Below are 23,321 nucleotides of genomic sequence, written 5' to 3'. Positions count from 1 at the left end.
TGGGATATGCACGTGTAATGGGGTAACAGATGCTCCCAGTACTGCAGAAGTCAGATGCTCTAAAAACACACATGAAAGGAGGTAAAACAGGCAAGACACATGCAAAGAGTCTCCCAGACATGCCTAGCTATCAAAAGGACTTAGTCCCTCGATGCCAGCAGCATCCCCCTTCCATGTCTCATTTGGTCAAGTAAGCAGCAAGGCAAGAAGTCACCTCCTGTCTCCATTACTGCACATGCTAGGAGCCGTAAAGGAGCCGGTCAATAATGTGCGCAGTTGCTTGATGGAGATTTGAGTCTGATATCTTGAGTTACTGGTCTGGATGATTCTGTGTGGAAACTTCCCATTCACAGCAACACTCACACCAACACACAGCAAGTAAGCTTCTCTGGCGCTTACTGGACATATAGAAAAAGAGATCCAGTGAACTAAGCTACAGCACAACACAGACACCCCTACCTACTCTGAATCACGGCACGGCACAGCTCTCCAGTACATCCAGCATTTCCTCTCCTCTTCTTGGCAGTGTAAGAGGGCTCCTTCAGTGCTGCAGCCCCCACCCCCCTCCAGATGTACAGGCCAGCTGTGGCTGTGAGCGCTGGCACTGACACACCAACTAGCACAAGGGAAACAGCACGCTCACAAAACACAGGGGTGCATTTACCTCCTCAGACTGTGGCAGCTAGCGAGAGACATGGATGAACAGATGAATGAATACATGAATGGAGGAATGAATCAAAGATAGGAGAGGTTGGGGCAGAGGAAGAGAATGGCAAGCCAAGCCAAGAGGCAAGAACAGGGATGCAGCAAAAAAAGTGCAGCAAACAAATCCCTGTGGCTACCTTGGGAAGTGTGACACCATACAGCAGTGCCGGGGGTGGCATGCCTGCTAACAGAATAAACTCGCTGGGTAGTTAGTAGCATTTCTGGAGGTTTTGCTTAGCACACTCAAGTGCCATGTCCCCAGCTCTCACTTGGCACAGCTCCTGCAGTAGAAGACATCCCCACGTCACCCTCACAGAGCTAGTGTGCCAGAGCTGCAGCCTCAATGGGTAGCCACAGCACAGAGGTGGGGGACGGTCCCTTCCCACACGAGTCTCCTGAGTATAACATCTATGCACCATGATGGTGCAAACCTGGCTGCCTTGGAGGTATTTCTTGGGGGTTTTGTGGTCTTGACTCTGAGCACAGCATGGAGCACCACCATGTGTGACCTGGACTTCCACGTTTCCTGCTATAAAGCTAAGCTCAGTACCCCTAGTTTTACTCCAACTCAGAGAGTTCAGGTTTCTCACCGTGGATCTTAAACCCAAAAACTGTGGGTTCTCCCCAGGGCTGTGGCAGACACCCTAAAGCTACTGCTGGCCAGACCGGAGCCAGTAACTTCAGTCCCACAGTGGGATTGCGTATGGAAACATTCTTAATGTTTCTAGAAGATTTTTCCCCTCAGAGAGTATAAACAGACCTGAGAACTTGGATTTGTTTCTGGAAGAGGGAAATCTGACTTCCGGTCAGCTCTAGCTGTCACAGTTATGCAGACACTTCTCTGGGGTTAAGAGTCCAGTGTAGGAAAAAAACCTTATCTCCCTGAAAGCACAGAGAGCCCCAAAAGAAGAACTGTAACTTTCTGCAAAGTAAAAAGGGATGGAGATGGAGATTGAGGAACATCTTCTATTTGGGGAAGTGCAGGGAAAGGCTCCTTCAGTGGTGGTCTACTTCTTTGTCCTTCCCCTTCACTCCTTTGAATTTCAAAGCTGCCTTGGCAACACAACACCATAGTAGCACCTGCTCGTGGTCCAAATGTCTTAAGTCTTCCCATAAGGCAGACCTGAGACAAAGCAAGGGGCGTTGGGAGTGCTGACTGTCTGGTCCTTTGCGATGTGTCCTTTAGCCACAAGGCTGAGCACTGGGCTGCTGCGGTGACATTAGGTCTTGCTAGCTCAAGGAACGAAAGAGTGAGCCTGCTTCTCAAACTGAGATCTGTATCTTTGAGTGGCAAGCAGTATGAAGTTAGCTATTGCGCTGAAGGAAATAAATCCGTGTGACCCCGTATCCTGAGCTGTAAATATTCTTTCCTGTGAATAATCCTTTAGAATGTAACCTGCTTTCACAGAAGCACTACTTAAGTCATGCTGTGCCTGTGTGATTAGTCCTGGGCTCCTGGGTCACTGCAGATTCAGACCTGAGTCTGCATACACATCTCAGCTCCAGGAGTGAGCGGAAAAGAAATATTGTCTGTCTCAGCAGAGCCAGAGACCAGTAATTTCTATAAATCAATCAACTCCTGGTTTTACATAAATTTCAGGACTTTATTTAGATTCTGATACACATAAGATATTTAGACGGGAAACTGGGACAAGTTATATGCCTAACATACTAGCTGGGTGTCTAACACCTTTGCCAGTTTGGCCCATAGGCCCTACTGTTTGCTGACTAAAGACTTGTGCCGTAGGTCCTTACCGCACTGTCCATGTAGGCTTCAGTCCAAATAATGTCATGGTCGTGGTTGATGACCATGGGACGGCTGAGCACATGCAGGTACTCCATCACGTTCTCCTGGACGTCCGCCAGTGTGGAGATCTGAGTGTAATAGCCTTCATGGAGAAACAGAGGTGTGAGTGACTCTGCTAATGCATCTTCCGTGTTTTCAAATGAGTGTCCGTGCAAAGCTAGAAAACGAGGTGTCGAAGACTGTATCTACCCAGATGGTTTATTTGCTCTTTACAAAAAGTGCCTTGACATGCCTTGTATCCACAAGCTTCTGTGGACACACGTTTCTGTGGAAATCTAGAGTTTCAAAGCACTGGCTCTGTTCTTCTCAAAATACTGGGCCAATGCTCAAGACCAGAATCTTGACGTAACCAGAATCATGCCAAACAGATGTAAAATGTTGCTTTGGGTCTTAGGCAAAACCATCCACTAATCAGGCTGCCTTTGGTCCTGAAGGCCAAGCATATGCAAACAAAGTATTCCACCAGGCTACCCACTTATCCTGCCCAATTTTATATTAAGCCCAAACTCCCAACTTCTCTTCCAGATTTTTGCCAGCACTCTACTCTTCAGTCTGCCTAGCTTTACATTCAAGGATGGTGACTACTTCCATCTACCCACTGGAAGCAGAACATAAAAGTGCAATTTACCTATTTCCAGAGCTTTGTCCCTGCAGATGGACCCATAACAGTGTAACACTACAACAAGGAGTACAGGGGAAGAATGTTTTCAAGATATCAAAAGGTCCTCAAAACTAACTGCTTAACTGGTTATAAATGCTAACAGAGTGTAATGTCACAAGGACTCTTGTCCTGCTTCTCACCACATGGAACTGATTGGTTGTACTTGGTATAGGATGGAATATGTCAGAGAGATGGAAAACCTTTGTTATCACCAGGAAGACACTACCATGTGAAGGGGCTTATGATCTGATAAGCTTTGTGATGTGGAAACAGATTTAGCGTGCTTGAAAACAAGGACTACAAGAGCTATACAATGTGTTGAAACAGAAGAACCAAAATCAGTGAGCCTTCTGCAGAGCTCAAGTCTAGTAAGTGAGAATTCAAGTGCAAAAAGCATATTTTTGTTCTCTAGTTATTCAGAAGGATCCATTTTCACATTTTATGGTGAACCGACAGCACCATGAATTTCCTGTCACTGATCTTATGGCCGAATATGCAATCTGAAATCCAGGTTTTTGTTTCGTCTAACAATAACTAAAAATGTTACGCGTGATTCATAGTGCTAATAGATGAATGTATGAGCCCTGAACATCCCCAGCTTACAGCTCGCATTCTGCAGGCCAGCAACGCTTGTCTGTCAATTATTTTCAGTAGCAAATGCACCCATGCATTTCATGGTCTGCTGGAGCCACTGCTTAGACAGGAAAAAAAGTCAATATACCTAGCTACTCAGCCCCTAACTTCAGTCTTCTCTTCCTTTCCCTGTTTAAGAAGGATTCTGATGTAGCAAGCATTGCTGACTGTCTCCAGACACACTGAGGCCAAGTCATGCCCAAACAGGAAAGACTTTTTTTTTTTTTCTCTCTCTTCCTTTATCCTTGCAGGCTCTTATAGCGCTAACTGGACTTTTTAACTGCCCCCAAATGCATAGAGGTGACTCACCTACCCTGAATGGGTTTTCCCATTCATGCCATTTCATGCCAACTAGAGAGAATATTGGTTTTGGAGTGGGATTAACAAGCTATTCTAGTACCTCAGTGAAACCACTGGCACACAAAGAATTTGGCCAGGATGTAGGGGTTAACCCACAGATCTTTTGAAAAATGCTGTAAAATCCTTAAAGAAGAGATGTTCAGTTTACATCTCAGCCAAAAGATGTCAGGCTTTCTGACAGAGGCTTAGACAGACTGTCAAAAGCCAGCAACAGGGACACAACAAGCACAGGGACTTAGGTGGGCTACAGCCAGCATGAATCTTGGTCATAGTGTCCGTTGGCACCACGATAGGAAAGTGTGGTGGCTCAGCACAGAGGACTTGTGTTAGTTGGACACACGCACACTTCATGCGGACCAGCAGGGTCTGCTTTTTCCTTAGGTCGTCTTCCAACCGAGGGCTCATGGGCCCCAGCTGTAGTGGGGAAGCCTTAGAGGGGTCCAGGGCCCCGTGGCTGCAGCCCACGTGTGATGTGTGTGATTTGGGATAGGGAACCGTTCCCATACAGCACCTTTGTTGTTGCAGGCGATCCATTTCACACTGGGGGCAAAAGTGACCTCCCGTCCAATGAGGTAAGTGAAAACCCGGACCTGGGAAGAAGAACACAAAGGCAAAAGAATTAGGCTGTAATGTCCTACCAAATCCAAATGGCCGAGGTTTGGCATCCTGCTATACACTGGTGTGAATGCCTGTTTGTGGTGCATAGCAATAGCTCTGCCTTCACACAGAGACAGGAGCCTCTTGCTCCATTTTATCGCATTTTGTGGGCTGGAACTTCATTTCCAATTACAATAAGCCCAGAAAGCCAAGTAGCACTCGGGATCATCTGAATAACAAGGCAGAAGTGCAAATTCTGTTTGATTTTATGATAGCAGCTCTGCCAGGCACTCAGCAACCACATGCAGAGAGGTTTATAGCTCACAGGAATCCTTTACCCAGGGGAACAGCTGGCTGCATGAATCATTTAGAGAAAGCTTCACCATTTCTCTTGTGTTTGACCAACAACAAAAGAGCCAATCCTGAAATAAACTGCTTTAACAGCCCCATGCTCTGGTCTCTCAGTAGCCTGCTTCTCTCCCTTTGTGCATTGCTGCTAGCTGGGATGAGGTAAACAAATAAATCAGGAGGGTTTAGGATGAGCCGTGGTCTAGTCCACTTTCACAGTCTGCTTTGCTAGTACAAGCCTGTAATCACAGACCTCAAAGTAAATAGGGCTGGAAGGCACCTAGAGAGGTTCTCTGGGCCATTCCCCTGCCCACCATAAGAACTGGTAATAGCCAAACCTTTCCCAAACAGGACCAATTATAAACAGTCCTGGATGGGATTAAAAGTCTTTGCAAAAGTCTTTTTTTTTTTAATCTTAAAATACTCAACTCAGTCTTTATCATCTTATCAGGAGAATATTTTGATTGCCCACACCTTTAGAAAATGAAGTGTATGGAAAAAAAATCTTCACTGACCTACAGATAACAATTTGTGATCCTACCACCTCTGAAATCACCACAACAGGCTCCTGCCTGGCTGCTTTGTTTTGTGTTTACAGCTGGATGCATGTGGGCGTTGGAGGATGTGAATGCTCAGCTCTGCCCATCGTCCTGGCTCACACTTTTCTATTCCCACCATAGCAGGATAGCACCTTTCCTCGCCCTTTCTATTTATCACTTCCCAGACAAACCTTCCGATCTGGCCAGTTGTATTTTTCAAACACAGTTTCATAATCCTCCACTGCTCCGTCTGTGATCAGCATGATAGCTTGGTTACACAAGCCTCCTTGACCGGCGTTTCTGAACTGCAAACAGAGAAGGAAAGCATTAGTTATCTCAGCACAGGCTGTTTCTGCGTAATTGCAGTGTATTTATTCATGATGGGCCAGATCCTGACGACTTCTTGCAAATCTCGCACTGTGCTCAGAAAGAGCTCTGCTTAAATAAGGACTGTGTTTGTATAATGCATATAATTTTTTTATTTATACAGCCCTTCCTAGCACATATGGACACAAGAGGCTTTACAGAAGTAAAATATTAAGGAGAAAAGTACTGTGGAGGAAGGGTGTGATTCCCTGCTGCCTCACATCTTGCACAGTCGCATTCATTTATGCAAAACGACTGTAGACTGACCATAAACACTGCGATTCTGATTTGACAGCAATAACTGTCACTTTTTATGGCAGAAAATGTGAGAGGAGGGGGAAATCAGACTCATCATTTCAGGGTAAATCCATCAATCTGCCAAAAAAGAGCAGAGAAAGGCAGGAGCACATGAAAAGAGAAGGCTACGGCCATCAGAGCTGAAATAGGCTATGAATGTGCCAAGTAGAAAGGCCATACACTGTAATGACAGATGGTCTGTTATCTGTGCATAAGTGGTATTTAAGGTAGAGTGGAAGTGTGCTGGGACTCTGGTACAAACGTTGATGTGCTCCCAAGGACACGTGGAGAGGTGTTGAACAGGCACGCTCTTACAGGCGAGCCGGACCCTGCCTGTTCAGCCGGGAAGACCAGCCTTCGCATGCTGCTTGTCTAGTGCTCCTGCAGCCAGAGCCATTTGCCTCTCATGCCCTCAGGTACACCGCCTCTAGAGAACCAAGTGCCTTATGCAGCACCAACACAGGTTTGGAATTAGCAGTCACCAGAGGAGGTAGCAGAGGACATCAAGGCACAAAAATGAGCAGGTACTTTGCTGTGGCTCCTAGCTCAGTGTCAGTACGCACTTCTCCTCGCACAGCATCTCACCGCTTCTACGCTCTGAGCAAGGAAAAGGCTAATCAACAAAAGACGGTACAGAAACTGATGCACAGTAAAAAAGTATGGAAAGAGGAAAATAGGGCAACTCTGCACAAGAGATTAATGAGAGGCAATGGCATGAGATGGAGAGCATATGGGAGACTAATGGAAGGGTGACTAAGATTATATCAAACACAAGCAGCAATTTTAAACCGGAGAGGGTAGTTATACCTTACAAATGAGGAAAAAGGTATCCAAGTGGCAAAACTAACTACATAAAATAAAAGCAAGCGCTGGATGGGAGAACAAGAGCACAGGGTGTGAACTGGGACTTTTTAGATGTTTTAGGGTTCAATTCACGTGTCCCTTCTGGTTTGGTAATTCTATGTTAGGACAGAAGGCAAATGTCTTTACCAACACAGATGGTACTGTGGTTCCACTGCAGATTAACATCATGACCACCCCCACCTGGAAGCCAACTCCAAGTCCAGATTTCCCCGGTCATTTCACCACTCCTACAGTTACTGCCATGATTGTCTTTTGTTATGAAATTACCAGGTTCAGTGCTAATATCACCATAATGTCTCCCTCCACCACCATTTATGTTATCAGTCCTGCCTCCTTCAACATTACTCTTAATATCACTGAAGTACCTGTTACTCCATGTTAATCCACGCAGTAAGCATGGATTCAACAGCTTCTGAATGACCACACATTTGAACCCCTCTCTCCCTTGTTTCATGATAATCCCATTACTTGTATCACTGACCAGAACCAGTACAGATGATCATGAGAGAGAAGGGTGGTGTAATAGGGTCATTTCTAACTAGCTGTTCTCAGGCAAAACATCCATGTGAATTACTGAATCAGGATGAGGCGGTTGGGCATGCTCCTCCTCTTTCCTATCACCAGAGCAGCACATTCAGAGGGGAGACAGACTGTGCCTCTGCTGCTGTGGTCATGCCAACCCAGCAGTGGGGATCTCCCATGTCTTTCTTTACAGAGGCCCCAAGGTCTTACATTTCCAGTGGTCCAAAAAGCTTCTACACCTTGCACCATGGGAAAAAAAACCATCAGTGCCAGCTACTGCGTAATTGGAGCTCCAGGAGGGGCCAGAGCACATGTGCCCCCTGCTCAGCAAGGAGACTCAGGGCAAAGGCTGAGGGTGCACAACAGGAACAAGCACAGGATGCTCTTAGGTGCAAACGAAAGGGGAAAAGCCATTGACGGCTGCATGGGATTCTGCTCCAGACCATCAGGTAGGAAAAAGACAAGGAATCTCAAGTGAGCTATGCCTAGGACAGAGATCAACTGCGTGCAGATTAGCAGACAGAACAGCTAGTGTGAGCGTCCATTAGGGAGGCATAGGGTTACGATGGTGTGGGAGATGCTGTCAGAATGAAGTTCAGATCACAGATATGTGAACCTTGTAGTTACGAAAGCAGCTTATTCCAGACTGTTGCAATCTACAACATGTTTTGTTTAGATGATTATTAAATTAACACTTAATTAAGGTCACCCACCATTTCATCAAACTACTTCAGACCTCATAATACTGAGATACTGAGAAATTAGATGCTGTATCAGAACCAGCAATCTCCTAATTACAGTAGATGATATTTTCAACAGGGAAAATGAGATCATCAGTGTCATAGAAATAGAGATTTAAAAGACAGATTTAGAAAACAAATGAACAAGAGGTAATCCCTGATTTTTAGGTCCTTTTGTGGCTGGCTGCAGCTGTAGCAAATGATCTGACAGCATTCACATCAAGCTCTGAGCATAATTCCCTGCTCTGACTGAAGTCTCAGGAGCGTGAAAGAAGGGGAGGTGAGGAACAAGATGTCCACAGAACAGATGTCTGAAGAGATGCGGGCTAGAGCCGCGGTCGGTGAATGAGGCACAGAGCTACGTATTCTCCTGTATAACTTTGGTCACGTTGCCAGGAGTAACAGGCATGATCTAATTAATTCAGGGTCAAAGTCTCTTGTACTCCCTTGTTTGCTCATTGCTGTTTACTTTGGAGTTATAGCCTGGCACAGAGTTACTAGTCAAACAATAGGAACATCAGCATAGCTCAGCGATGCGCAGGCACGCATGCTGATTATGTACACATCTGGCCAGATGACTAAGCAGCCCCTCTCCGTCTCCTCCTGCTCCATTCTTACGCAGACCTGCCTCCAGAGTGACCTCCAGACTTACTGAAAATTCAAACGTAGTGGAAAGTGTCTCATGGGTAGAAAATCAGCAGTAGAGAAGGAAACAGAAAGCCAGTGAAGAAGAAATGAGAGATGGCATTAAGCAAAATGGCATAAACTGGTAAACGGGAAATCCTGAGCTTTGCATATCCTGAAAAATATGCTGCAGAATCCAGGTCCATAAAAATGCGAGTGGAATCAAGAAAGGATTTATAAACGTTCAAAGAAGAAGCAAGAAAGGGAGTAAAAAAAGTATGTTGCCAGATCATAAAAAACAGAGGAAAATGGTCAGGCAGAGATGCTTTATAGCCTCCGTACTTCATCATCAAGAGGACAATATCGTAAAGGCTGGGTACACGCGAAAGTGAAAAGAAACAAAGACAAGAATGAATGAATTACAGGCAGGGTCACAAAGTCATAGGGTTAAAGAAAAAGTTAATTAAAAGCATTTGAATAATCTGTGCTCAGCAGGAAGGGAAAGAATTGCAGAAGGTGTTGCTGAACTACTTGCCTCATGGGCTGAGACCTGACCAGGACTGTATGAGATCCCAAAGGATGAAGAGGGAATCAACAGAAAACATGTGTTACAAGAAGGGAGGAAACTAGATGAGTAAATTGTCCTTAAACATCTAGCACGTTGCTAGAAAAATTAGTAACACAGTCCTCTTGTGAGTGTGCAAATGAAATGCTTCCCCGCGCTGGTGGGGCATAAAAGACAACAAACTCCTTTGATTACTCACATCAGCAGACAGGTTCATTCTTTTTATGACACCAGTTTGCTCAAATTACACAGAATTTTACATCTCACTGAAATCCAGTTTCACCATCTTTTTCACCTATATCCATTTCGGAGTGACCTACTTAAAATTAACCTCAAAATGTATGTAATTCTGAGTTCAGCAGCAAGTCAGGGCACCATTAAACCAGCTTGGTGTTAAGAGAAGACATCGTTCCAAGGTGGCCTCAGAGAGCAGAACTTGGGGTTTCTTTTCCTCCACAGGGTCAGAAAAACATCACCTTTCAAAATACCTACTTGCTCTGAGCGGATCCTGAGAAAGTAGGACCCGTAAGAGTCACAGATTTTGCACTATCTAATCCTAAAAGATTCATATATAACAAATATATGAATATATATGGCTCTCAGGATTAGGGGTGTGTGTTTGCATATGTATATATGTACACACATATATTTGGCATATCTATAAAAATATATAAATATCTTTACAATTTATGTACAGTGGAAAGGATAGTCAGAGGCTCAAATACTGAACAGGAGGCTGAATACTGGCTGGAGAGGAATACCGCAGAGGCAGATCAGCTGGATAGGAATTAACAATGTGACAGTGTCTGAAGAAACGTAGCTGTTGTCTTACGTTGTGTTAAGAGGACTACGGTGTGTAAAACAAGGAAGGTAATTATTCTGCTCTGCTTAGTACTTGATAGCTCTCAGCTGCAGCACTTACATGCTGTTGGGAGGATGGTGTTTCAGGGAAGGCAGGCAGCCTGGAAGCAGCCGTGAGCAGAGCAGCGGCCAGAACAAAGGGGTATAAATCCTACAGGAAAAGGGAGAGAGGACAAGACGTGCCAAGCTTGTTGAAACAAAGAGAAGATAGCAGTGAGATAGACTAAAACTTGATAAACAAGGAAGGAGCTAAAAAGATAGCACTTGACGCCTGAGAATTTTGAAGCACTTTATAAATGTATGCTTAAGACCATGGTTTCCCTGGGATGCATATTTTATTGAAACCACTTGGCGTGTGGCTAAATTGAAATAGAGAGTTTAAGTGCTTTATTGAGCATGGCAGAGAGGGGCAGGGGAGGCTCTGGCTAACTGTTCTCCTGAAGCTGTTCTGCAAATTGCGTCATGGATTAAAATATGCCCTGTTGACCCCAGAACATAATGGAGGAAAACAAAGATGGGGAGAGAGATAGTGCTCTTCTTCAACCCCTTTCTGCTACTCATACCTCATTGAGTAGGTGTCTACTGGGCTATTAATTCTACGAGCAATTGGACTGAGGAAAATTACCAGGGAAATTTTGCCGTCACTTTCATTACAGATATTATTACTGGTTGTCTATCATAATCAGCAAAGCCTGTTTCAGTGTGATGTAGCAATTTTCATTTTCATTCTCTTGTGTATGCTTCTGTGAACAATAACAGGACAGTCTGTGAGGAACGGCTACGATTACAAGCTGAGAATGTGAATTTTGTCTGACGGGAAGGGGATGGCCGATTCCACCAAAGTTCCCCCTTCTGCCTGCATGACTGCAGTGGCACAGATTTGTTTTACAGCACACTGATGGAATTATTCCTTTTCCTCCCCTATTACTGATACAGATCTATGAAGCTCTAAGAGAAGATTTCAGAGAGTCCCCTTCTCATAGGAGCACTTGGCAGGTGCTCTTTTTTTGCTTCCACTTTTGCCTTAAGCTGTGGTACTTGCAGAGCCTGGGGTCCTCCAGCTGGTGATATCAAGGCACACTCTAGATGAGCCCTTACCAGGGAAGCTACAGTTTGGGGAAGGCTGCTGCAGGACAGGTGTGTTTCTACACTTGCATGCCTATGTACGTGCAGCCTCTGGCACTGCCACGTGTGCACTGAGACACAATCTCTGTCTCTTCTGAATGTCTCCAGGCAGGCAGAAATCCTGGGATGAGGCTGCAAAGTGACTGGCAGGAGGTCCTGCAGGCCTCCTGCTGCACGTGCAGCCGTCCCACAGCTGGCTGCGAACAAGGCTCCCCGCTGATGGCTTCAGTGACCTCGGACTGAGGTCCCGTTTTGCTCAAGAGGAGGCAACCATGGTCCATGCTACAGTGAATGATGCTGCGAGAAAGCTGTGACCAGTGTTACTGGGAAAGGACAGCTGGGTGGAAGAGATATATAGCCCTGTTTCACACCTTTCTTTGACAACAAAGTTACTGTTTCTGAACTCCTGTTTCATGGACACCAGTTTCCAGGATGCAGAGAAGCGTGACACCAGCAGTCACTGAGACAACAGGCACCTTTCCTCATCTGCAGATGCTCAAAGGAAGGATGCTCAAATGCCTGAGTCAGTTGCCCTTTCCCCAGACCTGAGGTGATAACGAAAGGCATGAGGGAAGCAGCACCTCACCTTGAGAGTGAATAACATCAGAAGGTTTTATCACCACTGGGTGCTGTACTGTCTGAAAGCAATCTCAGAGCTGTTTTGAGCTCATTAGCCAAGGGAGAATCAACAAGGATTGGTATAAGTGATGACTACTTAAACTGTTGACTGTGTTTTTTACACCAAATAGAGAGGAAAAATATTTTCTCTACCTGCTGAAGAGTTTCTTCTCTATTAATGCAGTGGAGTTACGTTAGTCCACTGGGCTGCATGGACATCACTCTCTGGAGGTATTTTTGGTCCAGCTGTGTCAGTGGAGGACAGTTTTTTCTGTCGCAGCTGTTCCACCATGTACCTTCTATTTCCCACGGGCATGCCTGACTCAAAGTATGCAGGGTTTTATAAAGCTCCTGCCTCCTGGAGGCTTGAGGATTGCCTAGTCTAGTGGGCGAGCCATGCCTGCCAGAACAGAGGCGTGAGGTCTCCGCATTAGTGGAACCAGACCAGTTTTGGTGGCTGTGCCTGGCATGACCGGCTGCTATTTCAGCTGGGGCAAGCAGGCTTTCTTTAGGGTTATGTTCCATTATTCTCCACTGAGTCCTTCAAAACTGTGCTGGTTGAGGTAGTCTGCAGTTGCACTGCATTGGGCTTCTTTCATCTGTTGTCACTGTACATAACCAGTGCTACATTAGAAATTAAGAAATCATTTTTCCTCTGGTGGAAAAATTGTTTAACTATTCTGATTTATACAACACAGGCCTATATAGACTCTGGATCCTTGGTTTTAAAGATAAAGTTAATTTTGTCATAGGATACAAGTAGATAAATCTAGCAGGCATCTGGTCCATGCAATTGTTCTAGGTTTATATCATTACTGCTTCCCTGGTCATCTCAGTAACTATCTTCCTCCAAAGATGTTGAACCATTACTACTAGGAGTGCTGCCAGCCTATCAGTGCAAATGCCAGGGCTACACCACACCCTTCTCAGGTTGCCATTAAAACCATTATGCTTCTCTTACCGCTGACAAGTCAGCTCAGCTACCACCATCCCCGAGTTCAACTCTGATCATGCTTGCACTGGCATAAGTTAGGAACAGCATTACCATAGCCAACAAACTTAAACGTTCAGTTTGTAAAATCAGTAAGTGGAGAGCCCTTCCCAGGGTGTCAATACCTCTAGCACACTACCTTTAATATCAATGCCATCATTATGGCCACTAGCATCGTACCGTGTACATATTTTTGTCAGCACCAAAGGCATTGGCATCTTTAGGCCAACCCCACTATAGACAGTGCCATGAGGAGGTGGGGATGTTGAGCTGGTTCTTGATCCTTTTTTTTGTTAACATTCCTTAAGAAACAGAGTTAAGTCGTATGTTTACCTCCAGGCTACTGAAGTCCCAATTGTTCACATAAGGCGATGAATCATTTACGATTCTTATCACAGGATGTGATCAGAGTGATTAATTCTCCTGTACCTGTGATTTCTTCCCCAAGCACTGATACTCAGCAAAGTGACATTGAAATAAATCTGAAGTCTGAGAATAATCTTTCACATCTTCATCATCATCTCCTTACCAAGGCTCACTAATAGCATTACCTATGACCAGAATTGTTGCCCTCAGCTGATCAGTTATATTTTACTGCCACCATCTATAACCAAGGTGCCTGGACAATGCCCAGTTGTGGGGCTCGTTAAGGAAACACTCATGAGGCCACAGCCCTGCCGGCTCCTGATCCCTCCTGGGCAGGGATCTGCAGCCCTGGGGCATCATGCACAAACCGACACCTCCCCAAAGCCGGGTCACCCCTCCACACTGCTTGTTGCAAATTTTGGGCCTGTGAGATCAGCTCATACCACCTCCCCCCTGCAGCACCGTGAGGGATGTGCTAAGTCATTAGATGTAGAGGGGAAAGTAGGGATGGGCAGGGACACTTGTGCCCAATGCAAGCATTGGCACCGACTCTCTTACCTCCCTGAGGATTTTGAAGGACTCTGTCAAAGCCTTGCTCACAGTCCCCACTCCTTTTGCCTGCAGTTCATCCACCAGCTGCTTGAAGTGCTGGCAAGAGAGGGAAAAAAGGCAGCAATGAGTTGCAGGCAGGGTGCTCCCTTCGACCGGGGGAGGAAAGGGTAACCTGGAAAAGTCTGTGCCATTGGGCTCCTGATCCTTCACCACTGCTGGCAGGGCAGGGCAGCACTGTGACGGATGGGGGTGGGAAAGTCAAGTGGCCGCTCCATTGGCAGTGCCATCATGTTGCACCTTTGCCCATGCAGCCACGGCAGGACTGCATTTCTCAGCCTGTGGGCTGTGAACCATTGGCAGTCCATGAAACATCACGGAAGGGACAAAACTATTAGAAATCGAACTTTCCCTTATCCAACCCTTCAGGAAAAAGACAGTCCTGTGCATGCAAGAGCAACAGGATTGGGAAAAAGAAAAAAAACTGAATGCTTGTCTACTACTTAAGAGGCATTGATCTGGCTGTAAATGAAACCCTCAGAGAGTGCTGATATCCCTGCAAGATAGTGCCCAAAAGGCTTGGGGATCCTTTGGGAAACACTGGAGGAGACATCACCCTCTGGAGTCATACTCTGTGACCCAGTGCTAAGCTGGGAAAGAAATCTGGGAAGAAATATGGTTGTTGAAGACATGGAGGGATATGCTACCTCTGTGGTACTAATATAGAGAGAAAAAAGAAGGAAAAAAAACAGTAAGAAGAGCTAAAAATACAAGTCAGTCCAGAGGGCGGTGGAGCAGCCGGACACAGGCTGACCACCTTGGGGCTGCTGAGCCCTCCTGGATCAGAGCAGGAAAACCCCTCATCAGAGAAAGCTTGCTGGCAGTCCACCCTGGCAAAGGGTCAGGCCAGGCTGAGAACGCATTCACCAGGAAAGGGCTGATTTTTCTCCTTTCTGAGGGCTGAGGATGTGGGGTTTCAAAGACGGAGAACCTTTGCCCTCTGCACGCTGTTTTTCCACAGTGGTCTGGGCCAGGTCCACTCGTGCTCTGGCAGTGGTGGTGCTGAGCCTGTTGTGACACAGGGAAGCTGTTTGCTGCTGTTTAGCTAGCCAGCTGACCCCATCTTACAGCAGCTTCGTGTAAGCAAAGGCGAACCATGGAGCCAGCACACACCACTGAACTGGTGCTTGTTTCTGAAATGCAAACCCACACGCTTCTGGGAGATGGTTGTTTCTTGTCCCTGGAGTTTCACGGCACAGCATCTTAACCCCATGTACTTCTTACATTAAGACAGCTACCTGAATAACATCGATAGGAGCCTGATACTCACCTCTCTGTTATCCCTGTCTGCTTGGACCAGGATACCCTTAAAACAGGGTTCAATAAAATGAACGTAATCATTGTACTGCAAAGAGAAAATGAAAAGAAAGGGGTTGTAATGGGAGAAAATTCACAAAATGGGTTCATGTCCTAGGTGGATGTTCAGAAAACAGTATGGAACATTATGCTGGTTTATACATATTTCCCTTAAGAATTGTTTGTAGAGATCATGGCAAATTACCATTTTGATAAATCTCGTATTTGTTTAAATAATGCGTTAATTATGGTGTTTTGTTGAGTTCTATCTTGGCATACCTACACATACAAAGTTACTTTTTTTTTTTCCACTCACACTGTAGAGATTTTCTCCACACTCTCTCAACTTGTGCCCCTGGCCTTGCTTCTAGCACTATTCGCACATATTTTTGACTTCTGGAGACTCTGTGAGTCCCCAGTCACCAGCTGAACCTTGCAAGTGGTTTTGTAGCCTAATGTCTGATGCCTCTGGCGCGTGGCTGAACAATAACATATCACGTTACCACACATCCACCAAACTGTGATAATTAGTGGGGTGTATGCTTCTAGCCTGATACATCTGTGAGGTAAAACATGCCAGTGTAAACCTTTTCCTGCAAGGTTCAGAAGAGCCATGCTCTTATGAGTTATGCTAAGAGGCCACTGATGCTCAGCTGATCACTAGGACCTTAGGTCAGGCTATAACGTGTCTGAGCCAGTAGGTTCTTGGTGTGAGTACAGTAGAGGAATATATATTATATGCTCTTTCTGGGATTGTTTTTGAAGAACAGATGATATTTCAAAGTCCTTAATGACTTTGCTCCGTTTTTCTGCCAACACTGTTCACTATTCCATCTATCCAGCCATATAAAGACAGAGCTGTCACCACTGGAGTTTCTAACTATCTTACACAATAAGAAGCTATCAACAAAAAGTAGACTTTATATCTCAGTGACCGTGCCCTGGCAAACTTTTATAGAAAGGAGCCTGGGGACGGTGCTTGAATTAGCTTTGAAAATTAGGAGGTGAGCAGCCATTTGCCTTTAACCTGGCACCAAACCCCCCCAATCTTGGTGTGGATCATGGAAAAGTTTTGCTTTCTGTGGTCAGTGGTGCTGGTTCTCTGTGGGTAACCGGCCCATCCTCATCCTGGCCAGGGCTTAAAAAGGGAGAGAGTAACACCAAGGCAACCTGACCAAACTCCATGCAGACCTGTGCAGATTGACTCTGAACTAGATTGCAGCCTTGCAGGATGCTGGTGCACAAAAAGGCATATGGTAGCAATTTTCTAGCCTGGAAACATTATCCTGAGGATTATACTGCTACTGGACCCAAACACAGTATTATGCTACGCTAAGTGAATTTATTAGTTCAGGTCCCTGTTAGCTGGGGCGTCTCTCTACAGCACTTTGTTATCTGTTGCAGTCACATCCCTAAGTAAGCAAAAAGATGCAGCTGACATCCTCCACAGAGGGGGGTGAGATGACTTAGCAGCCACCCTACTGACCACACGAAGCTGACTTCCCAAGGGTGATTGGTTTTAGTCCCCCATTCAACATAGGTACTAAGCGTTGTAGTTACACCACCGTAACACCTGTAGTTTGCCAAGGGGACTGAAGGGTTGGTATGAGGCACAAGGAAGACAGCTCAGCATTGGAAATGGGACATACTTACTGCAATGATGTTGACAAAGTCATTTTCTCCCAGAGTATCTAAAATGGTGATGATGGTGTGTTTGGCAATGGTCATCCGCAGGCCCTTCATGCTCCCACTGACGTCCACAATGATGACAATGTCCTTGGGAGAGGTGGCCGCTTGGATGTACCTTTATAAAAAGAAGAATAAAAGGAAGTAGGGTGAGCGTACGGGGAGGAGGAACACTGGGCGTGCTGCTGTCACATGATGCTAGCCACAGCATAAGACGCACTACGAGCACAGCTATCCAGCAGGGTCAGGCTGGGCATCCGATGGGTCCCTTCCTACCAACCTGCCTCTCCCACCAGCCCCAGCATCTCACTTCCTGCACTGGCAAGTGCTGGGCCTGCTGCAGACGTACGGCCAGATTCAGCTGAGTGACAATTGCTAAAGCCTCCTTTAGCCATGCTGAATAGACTGAGTAAATGCCCTGCATTTCTGGAGTCCGAACAGCCCTGTCCCTCCGGTCGCAGAGCTATAAGGAGGATGGGAAAGAGGAAGGATATACTGGTGGCGATTTCCATGTGGCATGTGTTAGGTGCCATATGGAAAGCTGGCACTGGCAGGTAGTAGGGCTTCCTAACCTGCTATTGCCTTCATTTACATACTCCTCGTCTCTCGGAGGAGCAGCATGGGGCAGTAACTGCTGATCAGCAACTCACTAAGGTGTCACCTTGGAAAAGAGGGAGAGAGGAAGACCAAAAGGTGCTTTGGCCAAGTCTCTCCAAAACTCTTACCAGCCACGATTCCTGCAGTCAAAGGAGATGACTCCGTTCTCATCTGGTAACCACTTTATTCCTGAAGGGAGCAGCAAAAGGAGCAATCAAGACACACAGACAGGCAGGCATCTGTTCCCCGCTCCCAAGGCACCTGCACTTGTGCTGTTCACTGCTGAGACCTGGCTACCCCGCAGGGGCACGCAAGTCTGGCCAGCAATAGCAGCAGCCATTCTGCAGAAATACAAGCAGAGCTGCGTGGTCTTCGGCAGTTCTCAGTAAACTGTTAAATTTCTATTAAAAAATGTACCTACGCATAGTCTCCCATTGAATTTGGGGAGCAATTGCACTTACTTGGAACTTTCTGCCACTTTGATATAGTTCTCAACAGCATCTTTTTCTCCCCAAGGGTGGTTGAGAGCATAAAAAAGCAGCAGCAGCGACAGGGACATGTCCCAGATTCGCTGGTAAAGGCTCTGTTCACAGTCATCTCTGCTATAACACATGACAAGTCACAGAACAAGGGCACGCAGCCATCTGACGAAGGGGCCACCAGGCCAAGCTACAGCAGCGGAGGATCTCATGGGTTCCTCCAAGCATGGGGCCCCCCTCTTGCGCCGTGACCTTATGTGCCGCTCACAGCTGGCGAGTGGATAACAAGTCAGGCCGACCAGCTGCATCTGCCATGTGTGGCCTTGGAGATGGAGAGAAGCTGTGGCCACCACTAAAAAAACACACAGGGGAGCAGGAGGCAGGGAGCCCTCCTGCAGCCTCCGCACCCCGCCTGTGAGATTCGCAGGTCCTGCCATGGTGTTTTGTGAGCTTTTTGGAGGGCAGCCTGCCCAAGGCACACCCCTGCAAGCAGACTCCTCTGGGATTGCAAAGGCAACATGCCTGGGGGGCTGTTCCACATAGGAAAAAGGGGTTTATGCCTGCTGTGGACACTATTCCTCCAGCCTAAGCGGCAGCAGCCTGTGCACTAAGTATTTTGCTCACTGCACCCTGCCCTTCATGGGGCCACGCTGCCCCCAACCTTCCCAGATTGGGCTCTTCCATGGCACAGACCCTGTCCTGCAAGACTACTGCATTGCGCTGAGAGAGAGAAGCCAATCTCTGCTCTTTTACCTGGGTAGAGCCTGAAGAATCCAGTGGAGCTGCCAAAGTACTGCCAGGTCAACGTGGGATCCCTTTCAAAGTTGTCCACAAAAATAGGATTCAAGGCTTCTGACATGTAAACGCCATTCAGGATGTCAGGGTCTGTGGGGGAAAGAATAGAAAAATGGAGGAAAAAAGTGTGCAAAAGAGGGGAGGACAGCCACCACCCCCGATGGAGGAGGGGGATGGGAGCAAAGGCAACTCCAGGACGAATGCAGCCTTGTCCAAAGCTTTGACTTTGGGCAGGGAATTGGATGCATCATTCAAGTAAATCCTGGAGGGCAGGTCACCACTGGCCACTACAGGTGATCTCAGCTTGGTTATACGCTACTATCCCCATTTCTCCTTCCAGCCTTATCTGCCCTTGGGTGTTACATCTGGTTGGAAGAGGTCTTTGAGACACCCAGGAAAACCAGCACTGTGCTGAGCACAACTGGCATACACAGTCAGCACTCAGCTGCTACCTAAGAGGGGACGTGTGGCTATTGTAAGGCAACTGCCTGATGCACCACTAAGTGGAACAGCCTTTCTTCAAAGAGTGTTTAAATTTATGCTAGATGTAATTACCTAAGACAGAGGAGCTCTAGGATTTACATGCTGTTTCTCTCTCTCTCCTCTTTTCCCCAACAATTCTTTCTTTTCTTCTTTGCCTGCTCTTTCTTTCACAAAGCCTGAGCTGTCCTCCCTTACCCCGATCTCATTAGAATCAATAGGTAGTTGCAGACTTGCAAGAACTCGTAAGAGGCAGTGTATATTTGGTGTCTGTGTTGACTCATTGCCTCAGGAGACCAAACAGAGCAGCAGCAATAGAAACAGGGAATTATAAGAAACTGGTCATTGTAGGATTAACTGTATTAATGTTGAAAGGGATGGGGCTTTGACCTACCACTTCCTGTTTAGTCACTTTACTAAAGGTGGTTTTGGTCAAAATAGGGGAAAAATTGAACTGTGACTCCCCAGTGATGAGGCCAAACTAACTCATGCAGGAAGGGAGCCAGAAGAGCTGTGGAAAGCCAGGCTTGTTGCTATTTGCAAGAGAGGGAGTGAGTACTGCCAGGCACTGCTCCCAGGAGGAGCCCCAGGCATGGAAGCAGCCCTCCTCCTCCATCTCCTGCTCATCCTCCAGCCATAGCCAGAGCAGCTGGATGGTTTGTGTCAAGCTGTACAGGCAAGAAATCAGCTAGCCGGGCAGTGCCTCTCTGCTGTCTCTGACAGCAGCCATTTGGTCACCTCTTTCTGTATGCTGCTGTAGGCAGCAGCCTACTTTGTGTAGCTCTGCTGTAGCTACCCACAGCCAGCTCTGCTAGTGGCTCTATTGTGAACAAGATTTTAGTGTCTGGGGCTGTCAGACCAGATGGAATTAATTTAAAATCATGGGAGAAGTAAAACTCCCTCTATTGTCCCTCTAAATAACATAGCAGTTGTGAGCACAGTTACCAGTGCCTGCCCCATCTGGTCCTGAAGATTGTAAATGAGTTCCATCTATGAGAGAAGTAATGGAGCTTTTCTTTCTTGCCAAAATGTATGAAGCGGAAGGAGCCAGTTCAGGCAGCTTTGAATGTTGGCCAAAAAGAGCAGTAAACTTAGGACAATTGCAACTGGTGTCTCAGCCTGCAGATTTGGCAGCGTGCTGACCAGCCTGGAGATGGACCAGTTTCTGGTGTGTAGCTGGAGTGGTGTGAATGTGCAGGGGGAGAGGACACAGTCCAGACGCGATGAGGCCATGTGAGCCTCGGTACCTCCCCGGGCTCCTGCAGCTGCCAGAGTGCCAAAGGTTTGCTGAGAATGGAAAATAGCCCAGAACAGTCCCAGTAGCAGTTGCAAATTACCCCCAGTCCCCTATGGATATGCTCACTGGGAGTTAAGAGTGTCCCCGTGAGGTGGGGGATTAGTGCCTCATAACACAAAGGTACTTGGGGGGTCTAAATTCTCAGCTGAAATCAATGAGATCCTTGACACCTAAAAACCTTGATAGATCTGACCCTTTGTACAGAGTAACAGTTGCCAATAAATTCACATCACAGTTTGTTTCACAGCGTCTTTGGTTGGATAGATGAACCCTAGGAAACTATACTTCCTGCCTAAGATGGAGGACTGTCCATCATTAGAGGTCTTCCAAAAGCAGATTATACCTAAGCCCTGTCACAGTGACAGACTACAGCACAGACATGACTGTGCCTTGGGACAGTACCTTTCCAGCCCTGTTTTCTTTTCTGTCAGTTGTCTTTTTCTATTCCCATTCTTTCTTTCAATATTATTACTGGCAGTTTCCACAGCAACCTACTAGTAGTGAGAAAGTAGAGGCCATTACCTTTGTTGTAGACGTTGGTGGGGAGCTGGATATCACTGTATGTTGTGTTCACCAGCAGGTTATTGAAATGCTCATTTGGCTCCAAAATGAATTCATCTCCAAGCTCCACATAATTGTCATTTTCATCCTTTTCATTAATCAGGAGAGAGTTGTAGTAATCAAACTGTTGATGAAGACAATGGAAAAGAGAAAGGCAACAAGAGAGAGTAAGACAGACTATTACCAGTACTGCCCGAAAAAACCCCCACTCTTTAAAACATAAAAAAGGGACATCTGAAGAATTTGGGCTTCAAATAGGATCAAGATGAGCAACAAACAAGAGCCATTACCACCTGAAAAGTGTCAAGCTGCCCAAATGATGGTTTCTGCCCAGTTTCTTGTCAGGTGCCCACATGACTGAAAGCATGGTCATAACTGACAGCAGAAGAGCCACCTGAGAGCAAAGGGACACAGTGGAAGGCTCCTGTGGTCCCTCAGAGGTATTTAAGTGACTAGCCAGAGAGGTGGAGTGTCTCAGTGGGTCTGGCTCCCAGGTTTGCTACAGGGCATGCCGATGCTGACCTTACTTGCCCTGTCTCTACAGCTGTCATTTACTAGAGTTAACTCCTGATGTACACCCAGCCAGGATTATCCCCTCACTCTGTCACTCCAAGCAGCAGGCGCTCATCAAGACCAAAGAATAGAGCAGAAGGTGCTCAAAGACAATGCAGTTTCCCCCCTGTGAAGGCCACTGGGAATTTAGCATCTACAGTCACTTTCGTATCTTCAGGACACTCTTCACCCTTCGATAACAGATGTTTTTAAGATGTTTTTGTTGACTTTATATGAGGGCAGAGGTTATTTAAGGATTTATGTTCAAACACTAACAGTACTCAGGGCGTGCAAATTGTATGTGCAAATACCGAGTCCTGTACCGCAACTCACCCATGACCCTTACTGTGAATGCAGCTGACCCAACTAGCATGACTGTAATGTGATTCTTAAATAAAGAGGTAGGAGGGGTGAAATCGGTAGCTAGCTTGATTTCAAGAGGTGTTTTCATTCCCACCCTTTCCCAGCATGGAGAGATGTACTTGCAGGGGTAGCCTGTACTTCTGCTAAGCACTCTGTGCTTGTACTGTGGACAGTGGACTTCCTTCATCAGTTTTCACTCCAGTTCCCTTCACCAGCAATAATCCCATAGCTTGGCTACAACAAACAGTTATTAACAGAAAGCCAATTATCCAAATTGCTTGGACAGCACCAAACTTTCACCTAATGGGAAGCCCTGACAAGTGGGTATCTGCAGAGTAGAGAAAAGATGGGAGCTGTTGAGAAAGATGGTGAGAAACTCAGCTCATTGGGATTAACCGTTTGCTGTGGGTATTTGTAAAAGCACCTTCCTCATTGCTCATACACACTCAATTTTTAGCTCATTTTCCAGTCAAGTAACCCACAAAGCGCCAGCTAATTTGCACTAATGTGTCACATAATGACAACATTGGTGTGCGGTAAATGCAATGCCAATAACATCACCCAACCCAACATCTTCCCAAATCCTTCCCCTCCTGGGGCCAAAGGGACTAATCTCCTTCGTGTTACTAGGTTTGGGATCTGCCAAGGGAGTCTCTTACTCAAACTAGCTTCTAGGCAAGCTGAGTGTCCTGAAGACAAGGAAACTCCTAACCTGTCCAGGAACCTGAGGTGGCTGGGTGCTGCTAGGCCTGCCTTTTGGCTAATCTCTCTGAGGATATGTGTCGTATTTTGTCACTGACCAGTATAAACCTACCTCCAGTGAGGAGTTGTACTCATGGTTCAGATCTGCGGCTTCTGCTGCTTCCACCAACCTCTAATGCAAGCACACAGAAAGAAAGATGAGGGGGTGCTGTGGAAAGCCCTCCAGAAGCTCTTCCAGCTGCATCAGCCAATCACACAGTTAGTGGAAAGACACACGACTGCCTCATCCACCACAACATAGAATCACAGGGCTAT

General features: G+C 46.4%; 1 protein-coding gene across 1 annotated transcript in view; it reads right to left on the bottom strand.

The window, feature by feature from the left end:
• Positions 1-23,321, bottom strand: part of CACNA2D4 (calcium channel, voltage-dependent, alpha 2/delta subunit 4) — a 125,976-nt gene that overhangs the window by 94,004 nt on the left and 8,651 nt on the right. Inside the window, exons 4-13 of the mRNA XM_009333026.1 lie at positions 23,119-23,178; positions 21,351-21,513; positions 19,010-19,141; positions 17,906-17,966; positions 17,148-17,298; positions 15,469-15,543; positions 14,148-14,237; positions 5,842-5,955; positions 4,678-4,756; positions 2,461-2,594 (exon numbers count right to left, since the gene is read on the bottom strand). Of these exons, the coding sequence (XP_009331301.1) occupies positions 2,461-2,594; positions 4,678-4,756; positions 5,842-5,955; positions 14,148-14,237; positions 15,469-15,543; positions 17,148-17,298; positions 17,906-17,966; positions 19,010-19,141; positions 21,351-21,513; positions 23,119-23,178 (1,059 nt within the window). The remainder of the gene's footprint in view (positions 1-2,460; positions 2,595-4,677; positions 4,757-5,841; positions 5,956-14,147; positions 14,238-15,468; positions 15,544-17,147; positions 17,299-17,905; positions 17,967-19,009; positions 19,142-21,350; positions 21,514-23,118; positions 23,179-23,321) is intronic.

The sequence above is a fragment of the Pygoscelis adeliae genome, unplaced genomic scaffold (assembly GCF_000699105.1).
Source record: "Pygoscelis adeliae isolate BGI_AS28 unplaced genomic scaffold, ASM69910v1 Scaffold38, whole genome shotgun sequence".
In the NCBI taxonomy this organism is placed as follows: Eukaryota; Metazoa; Chordata; class Aves; order Sphenisciformes; family Spheniscidae; genus Pygoscelis; species Pygoscelis adeliae.
The sequence above is the reverse complement of the archived record's forward strand: the minus strand, read 5'-3'. Positions and strand labels throughout refer to the sequence as shown.